Source organism: Narcine bancroftii, chromosome 3, assembly GCF_036971445.1.
Source record: "Narcine bancroftii isolate sNarBan1 chromosome 3, sNarBan1.hap1, whole genome shotgun sequence".
Classification (NCBI taxonomy): Eukaryota; Metazoa; Chordata; class Chondrichthyes; order Torpediniformes; family Narcinidae; genus Narcine; species Narcine bancroftii.
The window spans coordinates 260,800,927-260,827,067 of NC_091471.1; the positions used below are offsets into that span (position 1 = coordinate 260,800,927).

The 26,141-nt window shown below is 43.0% G+C and overlaps 1 protein-coding gene across 2 annotated transcripts; it reads right to left on the reverse strand.

The window, feature by feature from the left end:
• Positions 1-1,155: 1,155 nt before the first annotated feature.
• On the reverse strand, positions 1,156-26,141 carry keap1a (kelch-like ECH-associated protein 1a). 2 transcript variants are annotated; one of them, XM_069927848.1, is made up of 6 exons: positions 26,114-26,141; positions 15,569-16,479; positions 11,038-11,714; positions 6,146-6,351; positions 5,269-5,445; positions 1,156-2,178 (listed from the first exon to the last, which is right to left on the reverse strand). In XM_069927848.1, the coding sequence occupies exons 2-6, from the start codon at positions 16,049-16,051 to the stop codon at positions 1,985-1,987; spliced, it is 1,737 nt and encodes a 578-aa protein (XP_069783949.1). In that variant the 5' UTR covers positions 16,052-16,479; positions 26,114-26,141; the 3' UTR covers positions 1,156-1,984. The 2 variants fall into 2 exon arrangements, with proteins under 2 accessions (XP_069783949.1, XP_069783948.1); XM_069927847.1 differs by lacking the exon at positions 26,114-26,141 and having other exon boundaries at positions 15,569-17,654.

Here is a 26,141-nt window from a genome sequence, read left to right on the forward strand (position 1 = left end):
AAATGCAAGGAGGCTATTTCATCTGAGGCTAGGTGAGATACAAACCAGAGGACGTGATATGGGTGAAAGGAGAAAAGTTTAGGGGGAACGTCTTCACTCAATGAGTAGTGGGAGAGTGGACAAGCCACCAGCTAAAGTGGCGAATGCAGGTTGTTTTCACATTTGAGAAAAATTGGGACAGTTACATGGATGGGAGGGGTATGGGGGGCTATGGACTGGGTGGAACTCAATGGTATGGCACAGACTAGAAAGGCCAAATGCCCTGCTTTCTGTGCTGTAATGTTCTGTGGTTCTATTAAGATCCAATTATACCCCAGACACTCTTTCCCCTCTCCCCTACCATCGCAGAGAAGGATCAAGAATGTGAAAGCATCCACCAACAGGCTTTAAGACAGTTTCTTCCCCACAGCCATCAGGCTTATGATAGAGCTCTCATGCTCCCCTTGCTTGGTACAGATTGATTTTTTTTTTAAATTGCACTCTTTGTTCTATATTTAGTTAGCTTGTTGGACTGCTTGCCGAAGAACCATTCTCTTTGTATCAGGTTGAATGTAAGAAATAAAATTAAGTATTGGGAAGTCCACGATTAGGTGCTTTCAAAATGTTTTTTTCTCACAGTTCAACAAAATTAATTTGCTCCTTCGACAGTGTAATGCTCCCTAAGTAACACCCCTCCTCCCAGAGTGACACTCCCCTGATTAACACCCCACTACCCCACACAGGGGCAAAAAACTCTCCTCCAAGACTGCACTTAGGAATATTTTACTCTTCACACTACAATGGGGTATGAGTCACATAGGTAATGACCAACCCATGCTGGGTACCAGTTCCACCATTTTGTTTGCAAGTTCTTTCTGGATCCAAGTCCTGACAGTAGTCATTTGTACATGAAGACCTGCCATTTAGACAAGAAGCCAATGCCAGACAGGGTCTGTGTCCTGGGATGGCTTGATTTTACTGTGGGAAAATTAGGTCTAAAAGTGGCTGTGGGGTTGGGGGGGGGGGGGGTGGGGGGAAGGGGCACTGACGTACTTGAAGAAGGGCTCAGGCCTGAAATGTTGACTGCCTGTCACTTTCCATGGATACTGGGCGGCTCCGGCACTTTCGTGCACTGAACTAGGGCCCAGCATCTGCAGACTTCTTGTTCACCACCAGTTTTGTTCAATACTTTATTTTTGAAATGCTGAGAATTTTATAAAAGAAATATAACTTCCATCTGATGTACAGTTATCAACAATATTTACACCGAGATCGTCAGCAAGGTTCCCTCACCAAATTGCTGGGGGATTCACCTCTAGGAATGATACCTCTGAACTAGAGGTCAGTCTCTCCATGTAGAAACAAAATAAGGACCAGTTTCTTCATTCAAACAGCAGCAAATATTGGAAAACTCCACCTATCTGGAAATCTCAAAGATTTGGCATCGGGACCGCTTGTTAATCCGGAGTGTGAGACGGGTATCTGGAATACAGCAGAATGCAAGGATGGGAAGTGTGGAAGATAGGCAGGTTCGTAATCAGAGCTGGAGTCAAAAATACTTATATTTTCAAGGTGAAACTCAACAGATCTGACTATGTAACGTCTTAAAAAAAATGAACTGAAATAATGCTGGGATATTACTAACATGTAGGAGTTCAGAAAGTCTGCTTGCCCTCTTTCCTCCCATCTCCACACTTGCAGATATCCATCCAGCTCATGTTCGGAAGCAGATAAAGTAGAACAGGGCTGCTATTTCACAGTCGGATCCATGTCCAGAGTTAATACTTTACAGCAGAGTTCCGTTCTATGCAAAATTTAAGTTCCTGCTTTCATGTTTACCACAGAGCTTCAGATTCCTGGGCAGGTTCTCTTCTGCTTTTACTCCATCTCCACAGGTTCTGTACTCCACCTAACAAGGGGAGGGGTGGAGAGTCTGAAAGCCCAGGGTGGGATGGTGGAGGAGGAGAGGAGAGGAGATAACCACCTCCGGACATATTCTGCAGCATCAACCGGCCATGAGAGCAGAGGCAACTGCCTCCCTCGTCTGGGTTGGAGCCAGATTTCTCGGGCATGGCTCCATGGTGACAGCGACTCCCACCCCACTCCTCCTGGTTGGCATCGTGGTCACCTCCGTCCACTCATTCTTCTCTGGGTCGTAACACTCAACGCTGTTCAGGAATCCCTCCGGGTTAAAGCCACCTGCACCATGAGGAGAAGATACTTCAAATATTAACGTTTTGAAAATGAAATTGGAGGGAAATTCAATATCCTGCTCTTGAGCACATCCAAACTAGTCCACTGGGAAAATGGGAAATAATGTAGTGAATGAACAGGCCATTTGGCCCTCTGTACCAATGCAATCCAGAACTAATCTCCCCACATCGCCAGAATCAATCCCAATTCCATGCCTCTTTCTATCTGAGTATATTAATCTAATTTTCCCCCAAATTTCCATCCTTTGTATAAAATCTGTGCAATTTATTTCCCTCATTAATAAATGGATACATTTTAAATGTGTGCCCTCATCACCACAATTTTCAAGGACAGTTTAAAAAACTTTGATTCCTATAAAAATATTCCTTCATCTTTCCTTGAAGCTCTCACGTCAATAATCCCACTCAAATGGCCAACCCTGCCTAAACACTTTGCCAAAATTCTAACGGTGTTTGCGATCAATTGCTCTGGTTGTTCTTGTTGGTTTACACACAAGCACCTGCACAGAGTTGGGCACTGACCTGAGTCTGTAAGGAGGGTTATGGGTGTGAGATGGGGAAACAAATTAGATTGTTGTGAGTAGGTTTATGTTGGTCAGCACAATATAATGGGCTGAAGGGCCTGTACTGTGATGTAATGCTCTATGTTCCATACAATGTTCGAGACAGAAGGGAACCTGCCCAGGGGCCTGTGGTAAACATGAATGCAGGAACTTAAATTCAGCATAGAATAGAACTCTGCATACCAATTTTTCATGGTATTTCACACTTAAACTGCATCTCCAATCCCATCAAGATCTAAGACAAGCCCACACTGTGTATATTCAAGAGGGAAATGTTTGTGTGTATTTTGGTCAATATGGTTCACAGTGTGAAAAATATAAAAAAAAGATCTAAGACAAGCCCGACAACACTCTTAGATTACTGCAACCCCCTGAGATCCAACCTCTCCAATTCTGGCCTCTTGATTGCGTCTGATTTTAAAGGCTTCATCCACCCTCAGCTCTGGAATTCTCTCAAAAATGATTTCAGATTAAATTTTCTTTTGAGTCATTCTTTAAAATCCACCCCTTTGACCAAGCTTTTGGTTACCTACCCCAAAACCTTCTCAATTCCAATTGTTTTTTTTTCTCTCTCCACTGATCTGTTGAGTATTTCAAGCAAGTTCCATTTTAAATTCAGACCTCTACGGGGTTTTGCTTTATTATCTGTGAGGGTTTGCTGTTAAATCTTGTTTTGTTTTTTTTTTCTAAAGCAACCCAAAGACATCTGATTACAAGTGAAATAAGACTTCAAAGTTTTCACAACAGCATTAAACAGAGTGGAAAAGCAAATTGTGTGGAGGACGCAGAGTCAACAGAGAGATGCAATAGGTAAGTGAGTGGGCAAGGATTGGGCAGATGGAGTACAATGTTGGTAAATGGAGTCATCTTCTTCGGAAGGAACAATTGCAAATTGGGAATATTATTTAAATGATGAAAACTTGCAACATGCTATTATATATATAAACCTGGGATTGCTTGTACCTGTATATGAATCAAATACAGGGTATGCACTGCTTAACGTCCACCATACGTTCTATGAAATTGGCTTTATACAATGTGGATATTGTGTGAACATCATATTATATACTTAGCAAAGCTATGTAGTGTACCTGTAAACTTTTTATTTTGTAAGTAGGGAACAGTGTGGAGACTGTGGGCAGAGAACGGGGCAGTGGGATCAGTGTGGGGACTGATACGGGGCAGTGGGGAGAGGTCTAGACCTCCTTTCTAAGCCACCACTTATTTCCACGAACCTTGCATTCCCAATCAGCCTTGCATCATCTGTTGGTGGAACCCTCACCAATGCCTATTTATCAATCAACTTGACTGTTGCCAGATAACAGACATTGATGAACACACGAATCTTTAGACACCGGGATTGAAGTAAAACCACACTGCTGGAGAAACTCAGCAGGTCAGTGAACTTTATATAGTGGAGACAAAGATACATAACCAATGTTTCAGGATTGAGCCCTTCATCAAGGTATGAACAAAATGTCGACAGGCGCCCAAATATTTTTCTGGGGAGCAGTGAGAGAGAATCCTCCAGAACTCACTTCTAAGAGGAAAGGAGAACTTCTTTAGAGTAGACATCCCTCTAGGAGATTTCACAGAGTTTTGCACTTTTGACCTGCTGAGTTTCTTCTTTACTTCAATCACGGTGTCTGCAGACTTCTGTATTTTACTCTTGCCTACTGCAAAATTCTGTGAAACTCTTTGAGGGATGCCAACCCTGAAGAAGTTCTCCTTTGCTCTCCGAATCTTTCTCACTGCTCCCCAGAAAAAGGGTCAGGCACCTGCCTATACTTGGTTCATACCTTGGTGACGGGCTCAAGCCAGAAACGTCAGTTATGTATCTTTGCTAGATAAAGTATTCTGTTGGACCTGCTGAATTTCTCCAGCATTGTGTTTTTGCATTAATGGACACATTCCTTGTCTGCCCCCTCTCATTCCTGCAAACCAACAGTCATTTGACACTCTGTGGCATAATTCCCACAAACCGTTCATTTTCAAAATTCTCCATGGTCGTGCCCTTCCCTAGCTTTGTCCTACAACTCTCTCAAATCCCAGAATTTGATCTTACCCCAATTTTAATCTCTCTCCAACCGGTGTCAGAAACGCCACCTAAACACCGGAATTTCCTTCAAAAACCTCACTAACTTTATCTCCCTCGTGAAGATCCTTTGAAAAACACTATCCCTGACCAAGATTTGGTTCTCCTGCCTCATATTTCCTCATGTGGCTTTGTGTAAGACACCTCAAGATGATTTACTGCACTAAATTTCCATGTAATTGGTGTTGATTGTCATTTCGGAAATAGGGTGTGCAACATATTGAAAAACAATGTGTAATATTTTATGTCATTAGGGGTAAGAGTACATGTTGCATATCGGAAAGGCTGAGGCATACACAGTATTTGGGATGAAAGTTATGAAACAGAGGTGCAGGTTAAGGCGAAGTGTTTCCTCCTTCCTAGGGTCTCAGTCATAGACCAGGGTAATAGCAAATATTGCTTAATAACTCAGCTCTTACCAGCGTGTAAATTTTTGTCTGAAATGCAGTTATTCCCATTGCACTCCGACAGTATTTCATACTGGCAACACACTCCCATTTATCCTCTTCTATCCAGTAACGTTCAACTGAGGAAATCTGCTCCCAACCATTGTAACCCCCAGCAACGTAGATGTAATTGTCCAGTGTGACAACACCTGAGGAAAGATAATCAAAAGTTAAAGTGAGATGATATATTACGCATGTCCCACACCCTTAATCTTCTAAACTGAAGGGAATACAAGGCTGGTCCATGAAACCTGCCACTATGATTTGCTCCTTATGATTTAGGTATTGCAATTGGTGACTCATCCCTCAATTAGGTTCCCACTCCTACGGTGTGGGGTCCCCAACCCCATGCAGTGAGACAAAGTGGATTCCACCTTGAGCTTAATGTACCACATATTCTCTTGTAAACATTGAGCTTTGTAGACCATTGTTTAAAACATTAAATTTATGGGGTCAGTATTACATGGATACTGCTTTTGACTGGGGTAAGTACCTGCGTTGTTTGAGGCATCAGGAGCTCTGATGGGCGGGCAGCTGGGGCCAAAGCGAGATTGTCTGCAGTCAAGGCGTCGGGAGCTCCAAAGGTCAGGAGAGCAGGGCCAAAAAAGAGTGGAAGGGGACATCTTTACACAAAATGTATGGAAAATACCAGATTTTGGGGCCAAATATTGAGGAGAGGGGGTGGTTGACTTTTACATGGTATCGACTTTTTTTTTAAACACATGGTAACTGTGGAGGGAATTATTGATTCAGGTCAGCAACCTTTCATTGGGGAGCAGTGATTAATGGAATAATTCTGAAGCAAGGTACTGTTTAGCCCACACCAAAATATTCTGAGATGGGTCTTACCAGCTCCACTACGAACAGTCCCCATTGGGGTAACATAACGCCATTCATCTCGCTCAGGACAATAACATTCCACACTGGCCAAGCGCTCACTCCCATCGAATCCCCCGACCACATAAAGGAGTCCATTCCACACTGCCACCCCAGCTCCTATGCGGCGGGTGCCCATTGGTGCTATTGTCTTCCATTGGTTTGTTTCTGGATCATACCTACAGGTGAAACAGTGAGTGTAAACATGACAGCAATATTTCCTAATTCCTTACTAACCTCTTGACACTATTATTCTAGTGGTGAATAATCCACCCCTCTCTCATAACAACCAGCCCTACCCCGTCAGTGGGGTTCGGGAATACAGTGGAGCGTGGAACTGACTCGCACTTACCTAAGATTTCATCCTATAACTATGAACACTGCTACTAATCATCCTCTTATTCATGAAACAATATTTATTGTATAGGTGAAATACTTGCCCTGCATATGTATTATTTGTTTGTCTGTGTGTTATGTCTAGTTGTACATCTGCGTGCTTTTGCACCGAGGACTGGAGAAAGCTGTTTCGTCAGGATGTACTTGTAGAACCAGATGACAATAAACTTGGCCATTAGACAGCCATCAAAGTAATCTCTTCACCCAAATCCCATCCACACATTTCTACCAGCACTAGTGCTGTTTTTGAGACTAAAAGGTCCCTCAGGACCTGATGACCTATATCCAATATTTTGAAAGACTACAAGATGGTGAATGTTCTGATCATCATATTTAAAATTTCTGCAGTTTATGGAATTGTTTCTGTGGCTTGGAGGATGGCAAATGGAAACTCTATTTAGGAAAAGAATGGTGGTGTGGGAAGTAAGCGTGAACCACAGACCCTTTAGCCTAACAAGAGAAAATACTGGAATCTACAATGATCTAATAACAGAACATCTTAAAAAAATAAAAGAAAATATGGATTTATGAATGGAAAATTCTGTTTGACAAATCTTTTGGAGTTCTTTAAGTTTGTAACTACAGTAAACCCTTGTTTACCTCATATTCATGCACCTAAAATTCGAATGCAAACTTGATTTCAATGAAAATGGGCTTAAATAGTGAATTTTATTTAAACCATTAAGCAAAATATGTACGAGTAGATAGTTTTAGCCTATATCTGTACACAATGCCAGTGCCGTTGTTGGCTGATGAACAGGAATGTCCTCATTGAAGATTTCCCCTTTCATTTGACAGCGAGTACATTAACTCAACTGATGCAAAATAAAACAAAGTGCTGGAAATAATCATCTGAAAGGAAAGAGTTAATCCAACAGAAGGTCTTCAATCCAAAACAATGACTCTGTTTCTGTTCCCAGCAGTCTAACCTGCTGAGAATATTCCGCACTTTCTGTTTTCACTTTATATTTTTTTTAAATAATTCATTCGATTTAAATTTTGCAGCAGTTTAATATGGTTTCACCCTTGTCTGTAAAATTGTAGCTCAAAACATTGTTGTAGCTCATTTATTTAAAGGATTTATCTAGAATACTAGTGCGTGAATATCTTTTTTTTAAGTAATTCTTATGCAGCCTTCATTGCCCAGGAATGATAAATGGCTGTCGTTCAATGAATAAGCTGAGACCAGTGGATATACTGCAATTTAATTTTCCAAGATTTCAGTAAGATCCTCATACACTGATCAAGTGTTAGAGCACATGGAGTTGGGTCACTGACATGGATCGAGAACTAGTTATTGGACGGCAGCAGAGGGAGGGAACAGACTTTTCTCAGGGTGGCAGGGATTAATGGTTGGGTCCCAGTTCTTTGATTCCTTGTCAATGAATTGGTTGAGAGAAGCAAACATGACATTTTGTGACTGTATTAACCTAGTGGGACTGAGTAGGAAAGAGGATAGAATGAGGCTTTAAGAAACGAGTGGTGGCTAGGGACACATCATATTATGAATGGGGAAAAATGTTACATTATCCATTTTCATGCATTAAAAAAAAGCATCATGTTGCCTAAATAGTGAAAGACAGTGTTTTCTTGTACACAAGACACAGAAAGCAAATGCAGGAGGTGATTTGAAGAGAAGAGGCATGCCAATCTTTTGACAAGTTGCTTGAATAGAAGAGCAAGACTTTCTCACTGCAACTGCAGAGGAATTTTCCATTAGGAGTAGAAAACATGGTTTAAGTCTCCTTACCCAAAAGACGCACCTGTCAGAGAGGGGATGAATGCAGGGAAGATTCATTAAACTGGTTCTCTGGATAGGGTTGTAGTATGAAGAATGATTGCCCATATTTTCTAGTTCTTAGAAAAAAAAAATTCTTACCGGACTTGACAGAGTCAATACAGCAGGGAAGATTCTTCTTTGAGCTGAGGAGTCCATAATATCAGAATAAAGGGAAAACCATTTAGGACTAAAAGGAGAGTTCTTCTCTCACAGGGTGGGAAATCTTTGGAATTCTCTACTCTATGAGGGCTGTGGAGGGTAATTCAACAAATTCATTCAAAAACGATCATTAGACAAATGAACTATGGAAGTTGGAGATAGTACTGTTGAGGTCAGTGATCAGTATGAACTGGATCAACGGCAAAGCATGTTGAAAATATCAAATGGCCTACTTCCCAAAAGCGGCCATATGCTCGGCATATAGTCTAGTAGAAGTCAACTCTCCTCGATAGAACCCCAGTATTATTACAGCCCAAAAACATGCCCCTCAGCCCTTTAAGTCTGTGCCGTACTCCAGATATTGGAAAGAAGCAGAGAGTGATCTGATCTAGCAACACACTATGAGGAAGAGGTCATTCGTCCCATCAAACCTATTCCACCATGCATATGGAGCAAGTGCGATTTACTAAATCATATTGGTTCTAAACTCTGATTACAACTCACCTAAGAAATCTTGATTAGACTCAGTTCAAAGAGCTTAATTGATCCACTAAATTGTGTTTTTTTTTAAGACAGTTCTTGATATCTATTCCACCCACTCCCCACCACCAGAATAAATAGTATGAACATAATCAATTCTGCTAATCTTCTGGAACACTTCAACTGTAATCATCTAATCATTCATTGATCCAGCAGGAACAAAAATCCAGTCTCATCAATCAACCTTCTCAGCCTATTTGCATTCCAGTGAATCCATCCAGCTCCTACTCCAGGACCCATCTCTCCTTCCTGTGTGGATCGAATGCCCAGCAAGATCTCAGTACTCCGATGTGCTTTCACCACTACTCTGTGGACCTGCAACATGGCTTTCATCCCCTGTGACACGGCAACCAGTACCCATTGTCCAGGGTAAAAGAAAAATTGCACTTGCTCCATACGAATGACTGACCTCTTACTGGTGTTGCGTTGTGAGATCAGATCACTCTCTGCTTCCTTCCAATTTCTAGGAGACTTGTGTTCGTCTAGACAGCATGTCAAGCATCAATTTTTCCACATGGCCCTTTAAATCGTGGCTCTTATCTACTTCTGACCTGTTGGGAGATACTTCTCAGATCACGTGGATGGCTCACATTTTCATCGAACTGTGACACCACAAAAAGAAGCTTCATGTGCAATGATCCCATCGGTACCCTTCACCAGTTCTATTCCCATGGCCTTCAAATTATTTTCTCTCTGGTGTCTGTCCAAGTTTCTTTCTGAAATTATTAATTGATACCTTGTACTGGTTCCACAACCAAGTTCCAGATCATTATTGCTCTTGATGGAAAAAATAGATTTTTCCCCATCATCTTAGTTTGCTTTAAATTTAAACTTGTGCCCCTTCATCTTTGTACAATGTATTAGTAAAGTTAACTTCCTGATACAAATATGGCACAGTATGCACCCTGCACCCCCCCCACCCCCGAGCTTGGTTCTGCGTTCATCCAGATACCGTGATCTGTGAAGCCAGCTCAAATGACACTTGCTTGTTTCTTCTTTGTTTACGCTGCATCTTTGCAGCAATGTGGAAATGAAATTGGTGATCATTGCAAAGCTCACCTTTCAAAATGCTTGCTATTCTTTATTTCATTTTCTGAAAACCTGCTCTGTAAACATTAATAAGAACAGATGATTGGTTCTGATAAATTTCTGTTGATTTATACAGAAATTCTGTTCAAAGAAATCTTGTCACAAACCACAGTGATTCCTTGTGTCAATGGAATATTAATACTTATACATTTTATCAAGAAGTATATTTTCAAATACATTACCATGCCTGTAAAATAATTTGGCTTCCATCATTATATAAAGTGAACATATTTGATTTTCTGACATTTGTTTTTTGTTGCTGTTATTCTCGTATTTATATCTGATCACTTTATCTTAAAGGATAGTAGGATAGGGAGCTACCCAAAGGTTAGCATAGACATGATGGGCTGAAAGACCTGCTCCTGCATTGTATAACTGAGCGACTACCCCAACCGCATCTAATAAGGTGGGGCAGGTTGACTCAACTCCTCACCACCCAATCTTTGAACTCCTCCCAGGGTCAGTGCCAGAATGTCTAATCTGGGGGGGGGGGGCGGGCATTAGAGTAACTGCAGGGGGCACTATCTGATATCTAAAACTCACTCAGTGGGGGGCGGGGGTTTGGTGGTGCCTTCCTACCATGAACCTCCTCCGTGCATTGGCATCGTCACACTTGCCCCTCCCTCTGACGTAACAGACAAGCACGCTGCTTGTATTGTGTGGAGACTAGTGATGCCAAATACACTAGTGAGGCTAGGTGGGGGGGGGGAGGGGGAAAGAAGGGTGTTACAATACCTCATTTGGGGGAGGGGGTGGAATGCTCATAAATGCCCCTACCTTGGCGCCGACCCCGAGTCCCCTCCACTTACCCAATCAATCCAGTAACACTGCCTTCTCATAGGAGGCACTGATGTGCAAGACTGAAGGGATAATGACTCCCAGTCCCTGGATGGTCACTTACTTCTCTGCACTTTGGTGGTGCAAGGAACCACAAGAACCACCAACTGCATAAATGAGTCCATCGATCACCCCAACTCCCACCCGGTTCCTGGGCACACTCATGGGGGCTCGTTGGGTCCACTGGTTGCTCAAGGGATTGTAGCATTCTAGGGTGTCCATGTCCACGTTGTCACCTTGTGAGCTATTCCTGCCACCCACTGTGTAAAAGAGTCCTAGTACCACGCAGGTACCTGTCCCACTCCGTGGTGCTGGCATATCTGCCAACTTCAGCCATTGCCCCGTCCTTGGGCTGTACGCTTCCATGTTAGGTAGAGAATGGTGCCAATAGCCACCGGCCACGTAGATCAGCTGGTTTCCCCTCTGCTTGACTGGGGGCAGCGGTTTGCGCAAATCCATCTCTTGGAAAATCTTGGAGAGGAAATCCCGGCACAGGTTGAGCTTGTCCAGGATCGGGCACATTTGCAACTGGTGCTTGAGGAAGCGGAGGGGCAAGGCATAGATCTGCAGGGCATTAAGGAGGGCATGGAAGTACTGGGCTCGCCCCTCCAGATCCCAACGTACCCACTCCATACACGCCTTGTAGACTTCAGTCTCGCACAGCACGTTCAATTGATCCTGACTGATGAGATCCAGGAGCTGGCAGTGGGTCAGGTTAAAGAATTCTTCCTCCTTGATCACCTGAGGATGACAAGAGCACAGTTCAGGGTTGTCTCTGGAATGGCATTGCAGTTGGGGAGGAGGGGTGAGGATGTCCAAGGGAGGTGAGGTGTATAGTGGAGGAGAGTGAAACATCATCAGAAAGAGGATGAGGTAACAGAATCAACAAGGGTGGGGGGGGGGGGGGGGAAGACTGATTTAATGCACTTGAACTTGCAAAACATGACATTTGTTCCTTTAGTCTTTAACAAAACTGCACCCAAAAGAGCAATGGCTCTGTGACACAGAATTGGCTAAATCATTTTACCCACAGACCACTTTAAGTAGCAAACCATTTTATTTTACATATCACCTGTTCATTACGTCAGTAATATTTGTCTTCACTGCAGATAACCTATTAACGGGCTATGTTAAACACAATAGAAAAATAGATTGCACAGTTATTTCGCAGAATGGAGAAAATATACATTAGCTTGACGTCTGTAGTTGGAAAAATGCTTGAAGCCGTCATTAAAGATGAAATTGTGAAACTTTTGGAACGTAAGGGTTCAATCAGGCAGACGCAGCATGGTTTTAGAAAGGGAAGATCTTGTTTGACAAACTTGTTAGGATTCTTTGAGGATATAATGGGTGCAGTGGATAGAGGGGAACAGGTTGATGTTGTATGTTTAGATTTCCAGAAAGCGTTTGATAAGGTGCCGCACAAGAGACTTATCAGTAAGTTACAGGAAAGTGGAGTCCGGGGAAGTCTATTGACATGGATCGAAAATTGGTTGTCTGACAGGAGGCAGAGAGTTGGGATAAGTGGGAGTTTTTCAGGTTGGCAGAGAGTGATAAGTGGGATGCCGCAGGGATCGGTGCTAGGCCCACAACTGTTCATCATTTACATTGATGACTTGGAGGAGGGAACAAAATGTGGTGTAGCCAAGTTTGCGGATGACACCAAATTGAGTGGAAGAGCAAATTGTAATGAGGATGTGGAGAGTCTGCAGAGGGATATAGTTAAGCTGGATGAGTGGGCAAAGGTCTGGCAGATGGAGTACAATGTTAGTAAGTGTGAGGTTATCCACTTGGGCAAGAAAAATAAAAGAGCTGAATATTATTTAAATGGTGAAAAATTACAGCATGCTGTTGTGCAGAGGGACTTGGGAGTGCTTGTGCATGAATCACAAAAAGTTAGGCTGCAGGTGCAGCAGGTTATTAAGAAGGCAAATGGAAAGTTGGCCTTCATCGCTAGAGGAATTGAATTCAGGAGTAGGGAGGTAATGTTGCAACTGTATAAGGTACTGTGTCCAGTTCTGGTCTCCATATTTGAGGAAGGATATACTGGCTTTGGAGACAGTCCAGAGGAGGTTTACTAGGTTGATCCCTGGGATGAAGGGGTTGACTTATGATGAAAGATTAAATCGTCTAGGATTGTATTCGCTCGAGTTCAGAAGAATGAGAGGAGATCTTATAGAAACATATAGGATTATAAAGGGTATTGATAGGATAGATGTAGGAAGGTTTTCTGAGCTGTCCGGGGAAACTAAAACGAGAGGACACGGTCTCGAGATTCGGGGGAGTAGATTTAGGACAGAGATGAGGAAAAATAGTTTTTCCCAGAGAGTAGTGAATGTTTGGAATTCTTTATCCAGGGAAGTGGTTGAGTGGAGGTGAGGGAGGGAGGGAGGGGAGGAGGGAAGGGGGGGGGGGGAAGAAAACGACACTGTATATATTTAAGAAGGAAAATGTATGTATCTTAATCAATATGGTTTATAGTGTGAAAAATAAAAAAATGTTATAACCAGGGAAGTGGTTGAGGCTGCTTCATTAAACATATTTAAAGTTCGGTTAGATAAATTTTAACATGATAGAGGAATTAGGGGATATGGGGAGAAGGCAGGTAGGTGGAGTTAGGTCATAAATTAGATCAGCCATGATCTTATTGAATGGCGGAGCAGGCTCGATGGGCCATATTTGGCCTACTCCTGTTCCTACTTCCTAGTCTTCCTCAAGGGTTGGCATTTCAACCAGTGCTTTTTAGGTATCTATTTGTGAGTTGGACTTTGTATATGAAACATAATTTCAAAGTTTACAAGGTATTCACAGTAATGAAATCATCTGGTCAACTGGTTCTTGACCCTATCATCTCTCTCTAACTTCCACACCCTTCCCAAATCAATAGATCTTTATTTATTTAACCAGGCTCTACCCCTCAGTTTTCACCTCAGCCAGCATCTATGGGATTGAGGTACTGTTCTGAGAAAAGAATTTCCCGCAGAATCTATTGTTGGACCATTTGGTATGTTGGGCCTTGCTTGAAGTCTCCCACGCAAAGGGAAACATCTCTTTGTTGACTCATCAGGTCTTTGCATCAATGTTAAAACCCTCCATCCCCTTTCTCTGATCGATGGGCAGGGGTCAACTGTTCCAGACAAATGCAATCCGTGTTTTGAAACCTATATTTTGCTGCATATTCTCTAGTGCCATTTTCTGTAACGTGGAAACCAAAAATGAGGGGACTCCAAATGTTTGGTTTAGCTGACGTATTCAGCGAAGCTCCATGTCACCGGAACCTCAGTGCTTGGTTTATTTTTAATTGTTAGCTTGTATCATTACTTTATCTGCACCCAGTTCCTTCAGATCTCTTTTTCATTTGTACCATCTTAATATTATCATAATTAATTTAATTTCTTCACTACTTTTTCCCTGTTCTCTTCAGTACAAACCACGTCACCCATTCAACTTCATCTGGAAGTTTTGAAGTTGCACTTTGGACTCTCAAATCCATATTGTTAAAAGGAGCCAGAGTGACTCCAACATCCAACAGTCATCGTTTACCGCTCTGGATAACTACTGCTGACCCAGTTTTCTCTTTTGTAAGGCACAAAATTCTGCCCCTGAGCAGTTTCCAATCCAGGTCCAGAATAACTGTGCAGTACCTTTTTGGAAATTCAAATATTGCATTTATGACATTACTCTCGAAAGCTCTCAGCCTGTATTGGAATTTAGGAGAATAAGGGGACATCTGATTGAAATATTTCGAATGTTGAAAAGTGTGGATAGAGTAGATGTAGAAAGGTTGTTTCCCATGTTGGGAGAGTCTAAGACCAGAGGGCACAACATTAGGATTGAAGGTCGCCTGCTTAGAACAGAGATGCATAGGAATTTCTTCAGCCAGACAGTGGTAAGTCTATGAAATTTATTGCCACTGGTGGTTGTGGAGGCCAAGCCATTAGATGTATTTAAGACAGGGTTCTTGATTAGCCAGGATACAAAAGTTATGGGGAGAAAGCAGGGCAGTGGGGCCAAATGGGGAAATGGATTGGCAGACTCGACGGGCTAAACAGCCTATTTTTGCTCCTATATCTTATGCTTTTGACTATATTTATGTTATTCAATGAACAGAGAATGGTCAAGCAGAGTGTTATTTGAAATAAGTACTGATAATTTTTACAATTTCCAGATGTTGCTCTATTTGTACCTTAAAAGATTTCATAATTTGTTTTCCACCAGCACATTAAAATGACTGGTGCAATAATCTTTGGAACTTCTTCAACTGAATACACAAAGTACAAGAAACTCAAATATAATTAATCCAAGGGGCACACACACTCCAAGGATGGATTGGGGAAATGGCCAAATGTCAGATTAATGGAGAAGTGGGAAGCTAATTGGGGCTGATGACGTGGGTGTGAGATTTGAAGCCACACCAGCCCAACAGGGTGATAATGCAACCCTGATACACTCTGATGGGTTGCTGTGACCTCAGGGAACCTGGCTCAACAGGATTTAATTGTACTTTTTCAGGATGTGGCAAGACCAGCATTTATGGCCCATCCCCAATTGGAAAGCAGAAACGCGATAGTTGTTCCCATGTTGGCCGGGTTTACCTCAGTGAAGTGTATGTTGATATATTCCTTGGCCTTCTGGTGGAGTTCAGTGCAGCTGATTTGCTCAGCAAAGTGGCAGATGCCAATGACGTTGGAAGAGTTCATGTTCTTGACCAGGAAGTCAGAGCAGGCTCTGGTCACACCCTCCACTTGGTACATAGTGCTGGCTAGCATCAGTTGCTGCACGAATTGCTCCTCTACTGAGACCAGGGAAGTGTAGGCAAACTCGATGAGACGTTCCATCGCCCTGGGTTCGACACCCTTCAGCTTCACCTCCGAGGCGTGGTGCTCCTTCAGCTTGCTGGTGAACATGGCCCTGAACACAGGGCTGCTGGCGGCCAGGACAACCCGGTGAGCGGCAAAAGTTTGCTCCTTCCCGTGATGGGCCACGCGCACCGTCACGTCACACAGCTGCTTGTCCCGCCTCAGATCACGCATCACAGCCAAAGCTTGGCAAGGGTGGCACCCCAGGGTATGATCCATGGGCCCGTGCCCTTCTAACAATGAGACACTGACTGCTGCCACATTAATAAACTGTATGGCATCCCTCCCTTTGGAACAGAATATTTATTTTGCCAGGGTCTCCATTTCCTCCACTAAGGAAAGGTTTTCCTTAACCAGGTGTCAGGTCATGGTTCTCAGTCAACTTGAACCTTGCTGCCTGTTCAGGGTTAGATCAAGAAAATAAGATGTTTATTCAAGATTATTCCTCACGGCTCAGAGTTTTTAAAAGGACGAGAGGGTGACAAGGCACACAGGATAATCAAGGTGTTGCGACCAAATCCTCCGGAGTAAATGGATCAATCAACAAACTCTGGTCACCCCAGTTATGGATCACAATCCCATACGGAGACCAGTGTTGCACTAGTACTTCATGTCCTCCTCACTGACTAACTGGAATGCAGGAGAGCCTGTGAAATAAACCAAACGAGGGCAGTTAATGGTTAGAGGATCCTAATACTGAAGTAACAAACCTGGAACACGCAATGCATAGATGGATTCCGCAATGCGCAACTTCAGAAATAGGTCTCTCTTTTGACAAGGTTCTGACTCTAGGTTTTTTTTCCTCATGTGATTGAAGTCACATGACCAGTGCAAGGAAAAAAAATGCCCTACTTTTTTTGATTACTCACAGCTCATCAGCAGAAGATTTTTGACAACAGTTAACATTGAAGTCATTGCGCAACTTGACAAAGTCCATAACTTGGTGGGGTAGGGTGATTCCCAATTAGGCTGTTCAGTCCAATTAAAGTGTTGTAACCATTGGTGCAGGGCCAACAGACACCAATTAACCCAGAATGATCTCCTCAATTTTATCTGTGGCTGAGACTTTTAATTACTATCCTTGGGGTAAAAGATCCCACAGCAATATTTCATGTAGGCACGGGAAAATACCCTCATGTTTAATTGCACATCTGAAACAGATTTTCTCATCATTCGCAATTTCCAGTTTTATGGGATCTTGCTGTGTGTAAAATGATTAGCGTGTTTTCTACACTTTAAAAATGACTTTTGGATGTCACATGGTGTATCAGAGTCATGATGTTGTAAAGGCCTCTGGAGCAGCGTCTCCAAAATTGGGTTCCGCGGAACCCGGAAAGGCGCAGGGGTTCTGCGGAAGAAATGACAGGGAGTAATAACGATGTTGGTGACTGTGGGCCAGAGTTGGCGCCGGGGTGATGCGCGCAGTAGTTTCCTGTGGCAGTGGCGGCATGGAGATTGGCAGCGTGGGCAAGGAGAGAGCTCCGAAATACCGGTGTCCAGCCTGTCACCTATGGTAAGTGAACAATAGGAGGAACGTGTGGTCAGCAGGGACGGCGGGGACGGCCCGGGCTGCAGTGAGCGAGGGGCGGTGGGGGGGTAGCCAGGCCTGTGGTGGGAGGGGGTCCTACTAAAGCTCAGACTAGGGCCAGGTTGGGGTGGGGGGATAGTTAATCTGCTACTGGTGAGTTTATTTACTTTCTTACTATGCTTGTGTATATACCAGGTCTTTGCACGATTTCCACGAGTTCCCCAAAAGGGTTCCAGCTTAAGGGAGCAGTTAGGAATTGCCATTTAGATCCTTTTAAAAGGAATTGCAGAAGTAAATCACTTCAGTTCCTTGAATTGGTTATTATAAATATTTCTCAAGAACGTCAAGCCTCCCTGTTGAGCATGCAACCTAGAGTGTATACCTAAAATGGATGAGAGGGGGGGGGGGGTGGGGGGGTGGCTTGGGAGGAGGGAGGGGGGAGGGAGAAAAAGTCACTGTAAATGTGTGGAAAAGAAAAAGTGTATATCATGGCTATTGTGATTTATGGTGTGAAAAAAAAAAAAGCCTCCCTGTTGAGCTACTGTCCCCTTCTAGCTGAGCAGAACTTCCCAAATCCTTCTGTTGCACAGTCCGGCTTTAAAGATGCTTCTTTCTTGCACCCAATACCACCTTAACCTCAATAAGAGTGATTTTGGGTCAGACTTTGAGCAGTCGCTGTGCAGACACTAACAGGAGATATGAGGCATGAACGTAATGTAGTAAAAGTCCACCCGAGAAACTTTCACTGTGTAAATTTAGTGGGATTTAAGTGCGTAAGCAGCACAGATCACACTTTTCGTCATGTGTTGATTTTATTTTTCTTTAAAACAGCTCGTTTTGATCAATGAAACGTGTTGTATTTCCTAATGAATCATGTTGTACTTGGTAATGAAACGCGTTGTATTTGCTAATGAATAAACTATCAACATTTACCTGTTCACCTCTTCTTTATTCCACCTTAAATTTGAATTTTAAAAGTACAGCCTGAGAATCCGTACTGCCCCAAACCCCCCAACAGTCCGGATTTTCAGACTTCTACTGTACTAACAGGAAGTCTAAAACTAGAGGACATTGCTTTAAGGTGAGAAGGGTAAGGGAATCAGAGAGGCAACCTTTTTCACCCGCACAGATATTGGTAGGTATATGGAGCAAGCTGGCAGAGTGATTGAAATGCTTGAAAGACATTGGGACAGATACGCAGGATGGGAGAGTCTTCAAGGGATATGGACCAAATGGAATGAACACAGATTAGACATCTTGGTCAGCATTGAACAAATTGGGCTGAAAGTCCCATTCCCATGTTACATAACTACATGAATCCATAAACCATGCCTTACATTACTGTTAATTTGGTACTGATAGAAGAGTGAGCTGACCAGTTTAAATGAAAATCTATCCCATCATGAACAGCAAAAAAAATTAGGAATTAGAAAATGCCCAAAATATTCAGCAGGTATGGCAACATCTGTGAAAAGAGAAACAATTAAAGCTTCAGATCGATAACCCTTTATCAGAGCTGTTTCTATGCATTCATGCCCACTGACATAACCAAAAAGTCTCATCAAATCCTTAAACCTGACCCTTCAATGCACACCTTCAGCACATTACAGCAAATGAAATAAAATACAAAAGTCCGTGATTGAAGTAAAAAAACACAGAAACTCAGCAGGGCAAACAGCATATTTTATATAGCAAAATAAAGATACATCACCAATGTTTATGCATAACATAACCACTCATTGTTTCTGCATGATCCTGCCACACCAAACTAGTGTCATCTTACCTTGATCCCCTGGTCCAGCCCCTCTCTACTTACACCTGCGATACCTCAGGTGCCCTCCGTCTCTTCAATAACTTCCAACTCCCTGAACTTGAGAGCCTCATTTTCATTAGGAGCATCCAGTCTCTTTACACCTCCATCCCCCATGCAGAAGGCCTCAAAGCCCTTTGTTTGTTTCCTAACAACAGACTGAACCAGTCCCTCTCCTCCGCCTGGCAGAACTTGTTCTCACCCTCACCAACTTCACCTTTGACTCATCCCACTTTCTCCAGGTCAAAGGGGTAGCCATAGGTACCTGCATGGGATCCAGCTATGCTTGCCTTTTTGTTGGCTCTTGCTGGAACAATCCATGCTGCAGCCTACACAGGAAAGGCATGTTAACTCTTCCTCTGCTCTACTGATGACTACATTGGTGCTGCACCATGCATCCATGACGAGTTCGTCAACTTTATTCACTTAGTTGCTAACTTTCAAATTCAATTTGTCCATCTCCTACTGGTCAACCATTTCAATTCTGCGCCCCACTCCCACACCGAAATGTCTGTCCATGGCCTCATGCACAGCCAAACCAAGGCCACCCATAAATTGGAGGAGCAGCACTTAATTTTCCATCTGGGCCCTCTCCAACCGGATGGTATTGACTTCTGTGGTTCTGCTAGACCATTCCTCATTCTCCATCTTCTCCCCATCCCTCTGTCTATTTCCCTTAATCTCTCCGCCCCTTTCCTCTCCATTCACAGGAGGCCCCCCCCCCGTTTGCTGCTGTGCCCTCCCTCCCTTATCCACCAATCACTTCCTGCCTGTAGGCCTGCACTCCTCTTCCTGCCCCTACCCCTCCACTATTTTGTTTGGGTGTCTGTATGCATTTTGCTCATGTCTTGATGAAGGCCTCAGATCTGAAATGCTTGTTATGTATCTATATCTGCTCTATAAAATACATTGTTTGACCTGCTGAGTTTCTCCAGCGTAATGTTTTAATTACAGCAAATCAAGACCTTTCTGTGGAGTCACCATTGATGGAATGAATAATACAGGAAGACAATTTGCTCACAGCAAGCTGAAACACCAGTGATAAAGAGCAATAGAATGAGTTTCAATGGTATTGATTGACAAATAATTAACAACCAGGTCATTCTGGATAATTGCCACTGTTCAGTGGAATGCTCTCGTGTCAGATTAAGTGGACTCAAGTCCCTCTGCACGGCCACAAAATGGTCTGACCTTCCAGCAGGGCAATGAATTGGAGGTGCCGAACTGGACAAGCTCATTAAATGGAGGCTGAATCCCTTCTCAAGTCAGTTATGACTTTTACCCAGGCTCAAATTTCCCTGCGGCGCTGGCTGTGCAAAAGGTTTCGGGATGGAAATTAGCAGTCAATTTCCACTCCGACATTTTTCCTGCAGGAGCCCCAGACATTTTTACGGGCTGCCTACTGTCCAAACTGAACTGTAAAAACTGGGCTAATGAATACGACGTTCCTGATGACGCGTTTAGCTTGCAACAGGCAACGCTGGAGTTTTAAATCTGCAGCAAGACAAGGAGACATTTGACTTTTCTTTTTAATATATTTTTATTGAGTTTAACATATAAACTATTTTAGGCAAAGAACGTAACAAGTCACCTCATATAGATACAAATACTCACACAAGGAAAAGATGGAACTACATTAAACAGTTCCATTAGGGGTCGTTCGCATAATGCTAAACATACACACTGCTACCTTTAACGTGATCTGTGGATCAAGAGCCATTTTCCTTTTCTTTACGGAGGCTTTTTTGTACACAGGTTAATAACGTCAATGATGACGTCAACATAGCATCACTGTGGGTCAGCTGTACACTGCATGTCCAAATCAATGTCGACCCACATCCACCCTCCGACAGAGGAAGCCAGTTTAAACGTGCTTCCTGTGTGATCAGCCACTCTGGAGGTAAGTATGCAAATTTATTACAGTGAATCATCAGAACTTGGGTGTAAAAACCATTAATGTAAGAGATCCATTGGCTTCTATTGAAAGAAGATTAATTTCTCCGCCAGTAACAGTGAAACAAATGATCTGACCATTATTTCCATGCAATTTGGGAGTGATTGTTACGCTGTAACGTGGACCACATTTAAAAGAATATTTCACTGGCTCTGTTGCCGATGTTGTCAAGGTGATGACATAAACCACTGCCCAGATCCTCCAATTCCTTTAGCAGGATAAAATGAACCAGTGCTCTTTCTCAGGAAAGCATCCCAGCTCTGTGGTTCTAATCAGATGCTGCCAGTTCCGATAGACGGGCCTTGTCAAGCAGACTTCCAAAATAGGCACTCCACTCCGAACTCCAACGTAGCATTTTTCCAGCAACACACGCATGTCACTCAAAGGATGGTCCTCCGAGCATCAGTGGAGAAGTAGACCAATCTCAGCAAATCCTAGGAATCCCTAACCACCGACGAAATAAACAGAAAGAGAGCGTCCATGAAAGGACTAAGTATCCTGACTCATTCCAACAATGCTCAGAGGCCAAACAAAATGGCAAGAGTTCAGAATTGAGGATTGGCAAGAACATCTCCTTCACAATCTCCATCAGCACAACGGGGCTGCGATCTTTACCCCCTCACTTTACACCTACGACGTGTGGCTCGGTACAACAATACCATCTAGAAATTCAGCATCCAGGAGGGAGAATGAAAAGTTGGTTGAATGGTGCACCACCAACAACAACCTCGGACTCAATGTCGCCAAATGCAAGAAGCTGATTGTTGACTTTCGGAAGGGAAAACCAGAGGCGTATGATCCAGTGTATTGGGAGGAGTCAGAGGTGGAGAGGGTGAGCAAATTTATGTTCTTGGTAGTCACCATCTCGGTGGATCTTTCCTGGACCTAACACAGAAATGGGATCATGAAGAAAGCACATCAGCGCCTCTACTTCCTCAGGAATTTGCAGAAGTTTGGTATGACACCAGATACCCTGGCAAATTTCTACAGAGGTGTGGTGGAAAATGTGTTGACCAGCTGCATCACGATCTGGTATGGGGACACCAACACCCTTCATCATAAAGGTAGTGGACACAGCCGAGGACATTATGGGGAAAACCCTCCCCACCATCGAGAACATCTAAAGGGAATGCTGCCTTTGGAGAGCAGCAGCCATCATCAAGGATCCACACCACCCTGCACATGCTCTGTTCTCGCTGCTGCCATCAGGAAAGAGGTGTAGGTGCCACAAGACTCGCACCAGCAAGTTCAGGAACAGCTGCTCCCCCTCCACTATCAGACTCCTCAACAACAAACTCAATCAGGGACTCATTTAAGGACTCTTATTTGTGCACTTTATTGACTTTTCTTTCCCTCTCTGTACAGTTTGTTTACATTTCTTTATATGTTTACATGTGTACGTTGAGTACAGTTTTTTTGGCACCACGATTAAATGGCAACTCGGCTTCGCCCACAGAAAAAAGAATCTCAGGTTTGTAGGTGATGTCATGCATGCTATCTGACAATAAGTCTGAAATCTCAAACAACCCAACCACCTGCCTATTCTGTGGCAGAATCTCTGGATTCTACGATCGTCCTCATTCTCAAAGATCTTCCTGAAAAGATACAACTGCTTCTTCCTTTCCTTAGCGGCCTTTCACGATGACATAACTTTCTTCTGTGAATAAACCTTTAACATAGTAGAAATATCCCAGAGATTGTCACAGGAGCATTAGCAGACACAGAGGAGAGAGTCCGGCCTTCTTTTTAACTTCTCATCCGAGCGACAGAACTCTTAATATCTCTGCACTCCCCCAGGAGTCGAATCATCCACCTCATTCATTCCCAATCTTTGAGCTGATTCATTTGCATTCCTTGGACAACCTAAAATTTCATGATCTCCACCCTCTTACCCTTCATTATTTCAATCAGCTGCCTCTCAGTGGAAAGAGGAGTGGATTTTGTCAAAATTCATCTTTTATTTATTGCTTTGTAATAAAGCACGGTTTCATTTCAACCTATCTGTTTCCAAAAGCACAAAGTCGGAGAGACACTCTCTCTGAGCAGAGAAGACAACTTTCCAGGTTTGTTTGGGTGACTCAAGTACCGTATATGCCGGTGCACAAGACAACACCCGAGCATTAAAAACGTCACCCCAAAACCAGGGGTCATTTTATTTACAAAGAACAAAATCCAAACCTTTTTGGTTGTGCCCTACTCTCTTTAATTTTTGGCAAGGGGTATTTTGTACCTTATCATTAGTTTTTTTTTTAATTTTTTTTAATTTTTCACACTATAAACCATATACTTATCATTAGTTCTTAAGATTAATTTGACTCCTAGCCCTTTCATTGCCAGTTTTGGAGTGAGTGGGGCCAATGGATTTAATACCAACTTCCTCCAATCCCATGTCGGGGCTTTTTGTTTCCCTCGTTGCTAGAAGGGCCACCTCGCTGAGATGGAAAGATGCTGTCCCTCCCACTCGTACTCAGTGGTTGTTGGATGTGATGGCATGTCTGTCTCCGGAAAAAAAACTAGGTGTTCTACTACTGTAATCGATCATAACTTTCTTTCTCTTTGGGGTCCTTTTCTCAATGACTTTCAAAATATGTAGATTATTCATCTCTGCTTTTTTTTTAAAAAATGATCCCACAGTTATTATTAGTAGACCACTCCTTAACTTGGCCGGCAACCCACATAGGGTGGGGGGTTAGATTATTTGATTCGGGTTTTTTTTGTATTACGCGACAAAATACGGAAATGCAGGATTGCATTCCCCTGGAGAAGATTGCTTATATCTTGAAAGAAGTGGCACTTCATTGAAGTGTGGTCGCCGTATCTGAGGCACATAGGTGGGCAGGCCTGATCCATACTCCACCTCCCACCTTGAGAAATCTAAGCTGTCCTGACAGATAAACAAAGAGTGAATTAAGGTTGTGGCAGAGAAGATGTGTGTTTTAATTTCTGATTTTTTCTTTGCCTTTTATGGTATATTTAATATCTGGGGGGGAGGGGAAATACAGGACTCTGGATAATATTGTGTGATAAGAAAATGTTTTATATTATTTCTATACATTTGCCTGAGTCTTTTAAAATAAAATATTCCAAAAAATGATTTTTTTTCTTTTACTTTATGTACCTATGTATTTTGCATATATTAAAACCAATAAAAAGATTGAAAAAGAAAGAAAATCCAAACCTTAACAGCAAAGTCTCAGCACTCCCCATGGGGACCATCTGCCCTGCTCTGTTCAGGCTTTAAATGAGATAAAGGAGTGGACATTGGTTTATTTTAAAAAAAATTAAAACCTTTATGAGGTAGTTTGCTTTAATATTGTGACATATCACTCCACTGGTCTGTGGGATGGTTGGTAAATGAGACATAAAGCTCAAAATCTACATTTTAGGTGGAAACTCGGGGGGAGGGGGGTGTCATCTTATACACGAGTCATCTTATATGCCGGCATACACGCCACTTCATGACTGGTCCAGGATACGTACAAACAACAGCCTCAGTTAGCAGCCAGAGAAGTGATTGATTTTTATTTTCACTGGAAAAGTGCAGAAGGTCTGGAGCAATTTCCTCACTTCTAAAAATTATTCAAGTTTTAGGTTTCAGTTTTGCATCAACTGATTTAGGAGGAAGGAAGCAAAGTGATGCGAATGTTTCCACAGCATGTTTCATAACGCCAGGATGGCCTAGAACCACCCAGCGAAGTTAGTCACTGCAGAAATTTCAGAACTATGTACATTAGGATCTATCTGCCTGACAACAATCAGTTGCTTTAGTGGTGCCAGCTGAAGAGTATATAATAACACATTAGCTAAAAATGTCTCTCTTCTTATAAATGCAGTCAGTACTAATGGTGCTTTGGAATAACAGCTTTTTTTGTTAAATCCTTCGGTCTCTGGCTATTTTAACCTTTCATAATGTATATTCAGACTCCATCCACGGGTAAACTACAGTACAAACACCAATGGTTGGATGTGAAACCAGTTCAGAAGACAGTGGTCCGGGGTAAATGCGCTTGTTGGTCGTCTCTGAAAATAGGGACAAGGAGTCCAAAGGGTTAAAAGTTGGAGCTGTGGGATATGCCACCACATTGTGGGAAAATCTGGGCCACACTCCTGTGGGGCCTCAAGACTCAGATACTTTGTGATGGGATTCGTGCTCAACGTCAACCAGAAATTGGGTGCAGAAAGGGAAACATTATCCAACGTTCTTGAAAGCTGATGGAAATCGATCAGCTGTGACTTCCTGTGTGAAACTCCAAGGGCGTGGGTCCACGTCCCCTTCCAAACACATGAGACTTATTCAAGTCCCACCTTCCTGGTGAGACACAAGGGAAGGCTACACTGAAGACTACCTGCCTCATCATGGTTGGAAAAGCTGGGGCACTCCAGGTGAAACAGCTATCATGGGTGTTCACTGCGTGAGCTCATCGACAGTGCAGGTCTCCAAAAAGCTGATCAAATCACCCTTTTGTAGATCTTCCAGCTGCCTGCCACTTTAATCCTGCATAATATTCTGACTCACTTTCCATTGTTGACCATCTTTTAAAGCTACCATCTGGGCACAGCATGAATTCAATAATTTCAATGATCAGATTTTTGAATTTGTATCAGAATTGACTCATATTAATTCACTTCTCAACATCTCCAGCAATACTGCCTGACAGCTGGCTCTGGTTTTAATGCAGACCTTGGGCAATTTTACCGTCTCTCACTGTTCCAGCATTTCTTCTCACTCCCGCCAAACCAGCTCCACCCGTTCTATCCCCCAACTCCAGGTGAACACAAACCCACTTTCTGACATCCCGTAATCCTGATCAAAAGGTCATTGGGCTGATTCTCTCGTCACAGATGCTGCAGGAACAGATTCGGGGTTTTATGGCAGAGTTTCAGCGCCTGCAGGGGGGTCTTTCTCTCCCCCCCCCCCCTCTTTTGCCAACATCAATAAAAGCAATCAGCGGTGTGCATTTGATAAAATCTTCCGTTCCCCCATCCTACCTTCACAAACACTCTCCCTCGGCTGCAA

What these genes read in the sequence shown, in the direction of transcription:
- keap1a (XM_069927848.1), bottom strand. Translation starts at nt 16,051, where the DNA reads ATGGATCATACCCTGGGGTGCCACCCTTGCCAAGCTTTGGCTGTGATG. An exon ending in CACCACCAAAGTGCAGAGAA is followed by an intron (nt 6,352 to 11,037) that starts GTAAGTGACCAT and finishes TTTCACCTGTAG; the next exon opens with GTATGATCCAGAAACAAACC. An exon ending in GACAAAAATTTACACGCTGG is followed by an intron (nt 2,179 to 5,268) that starts TAAGAGCTGAGT and finishes CTCATGGTGCAG; the next exon opens with GTGGCTTTAACCCGGAGGGA.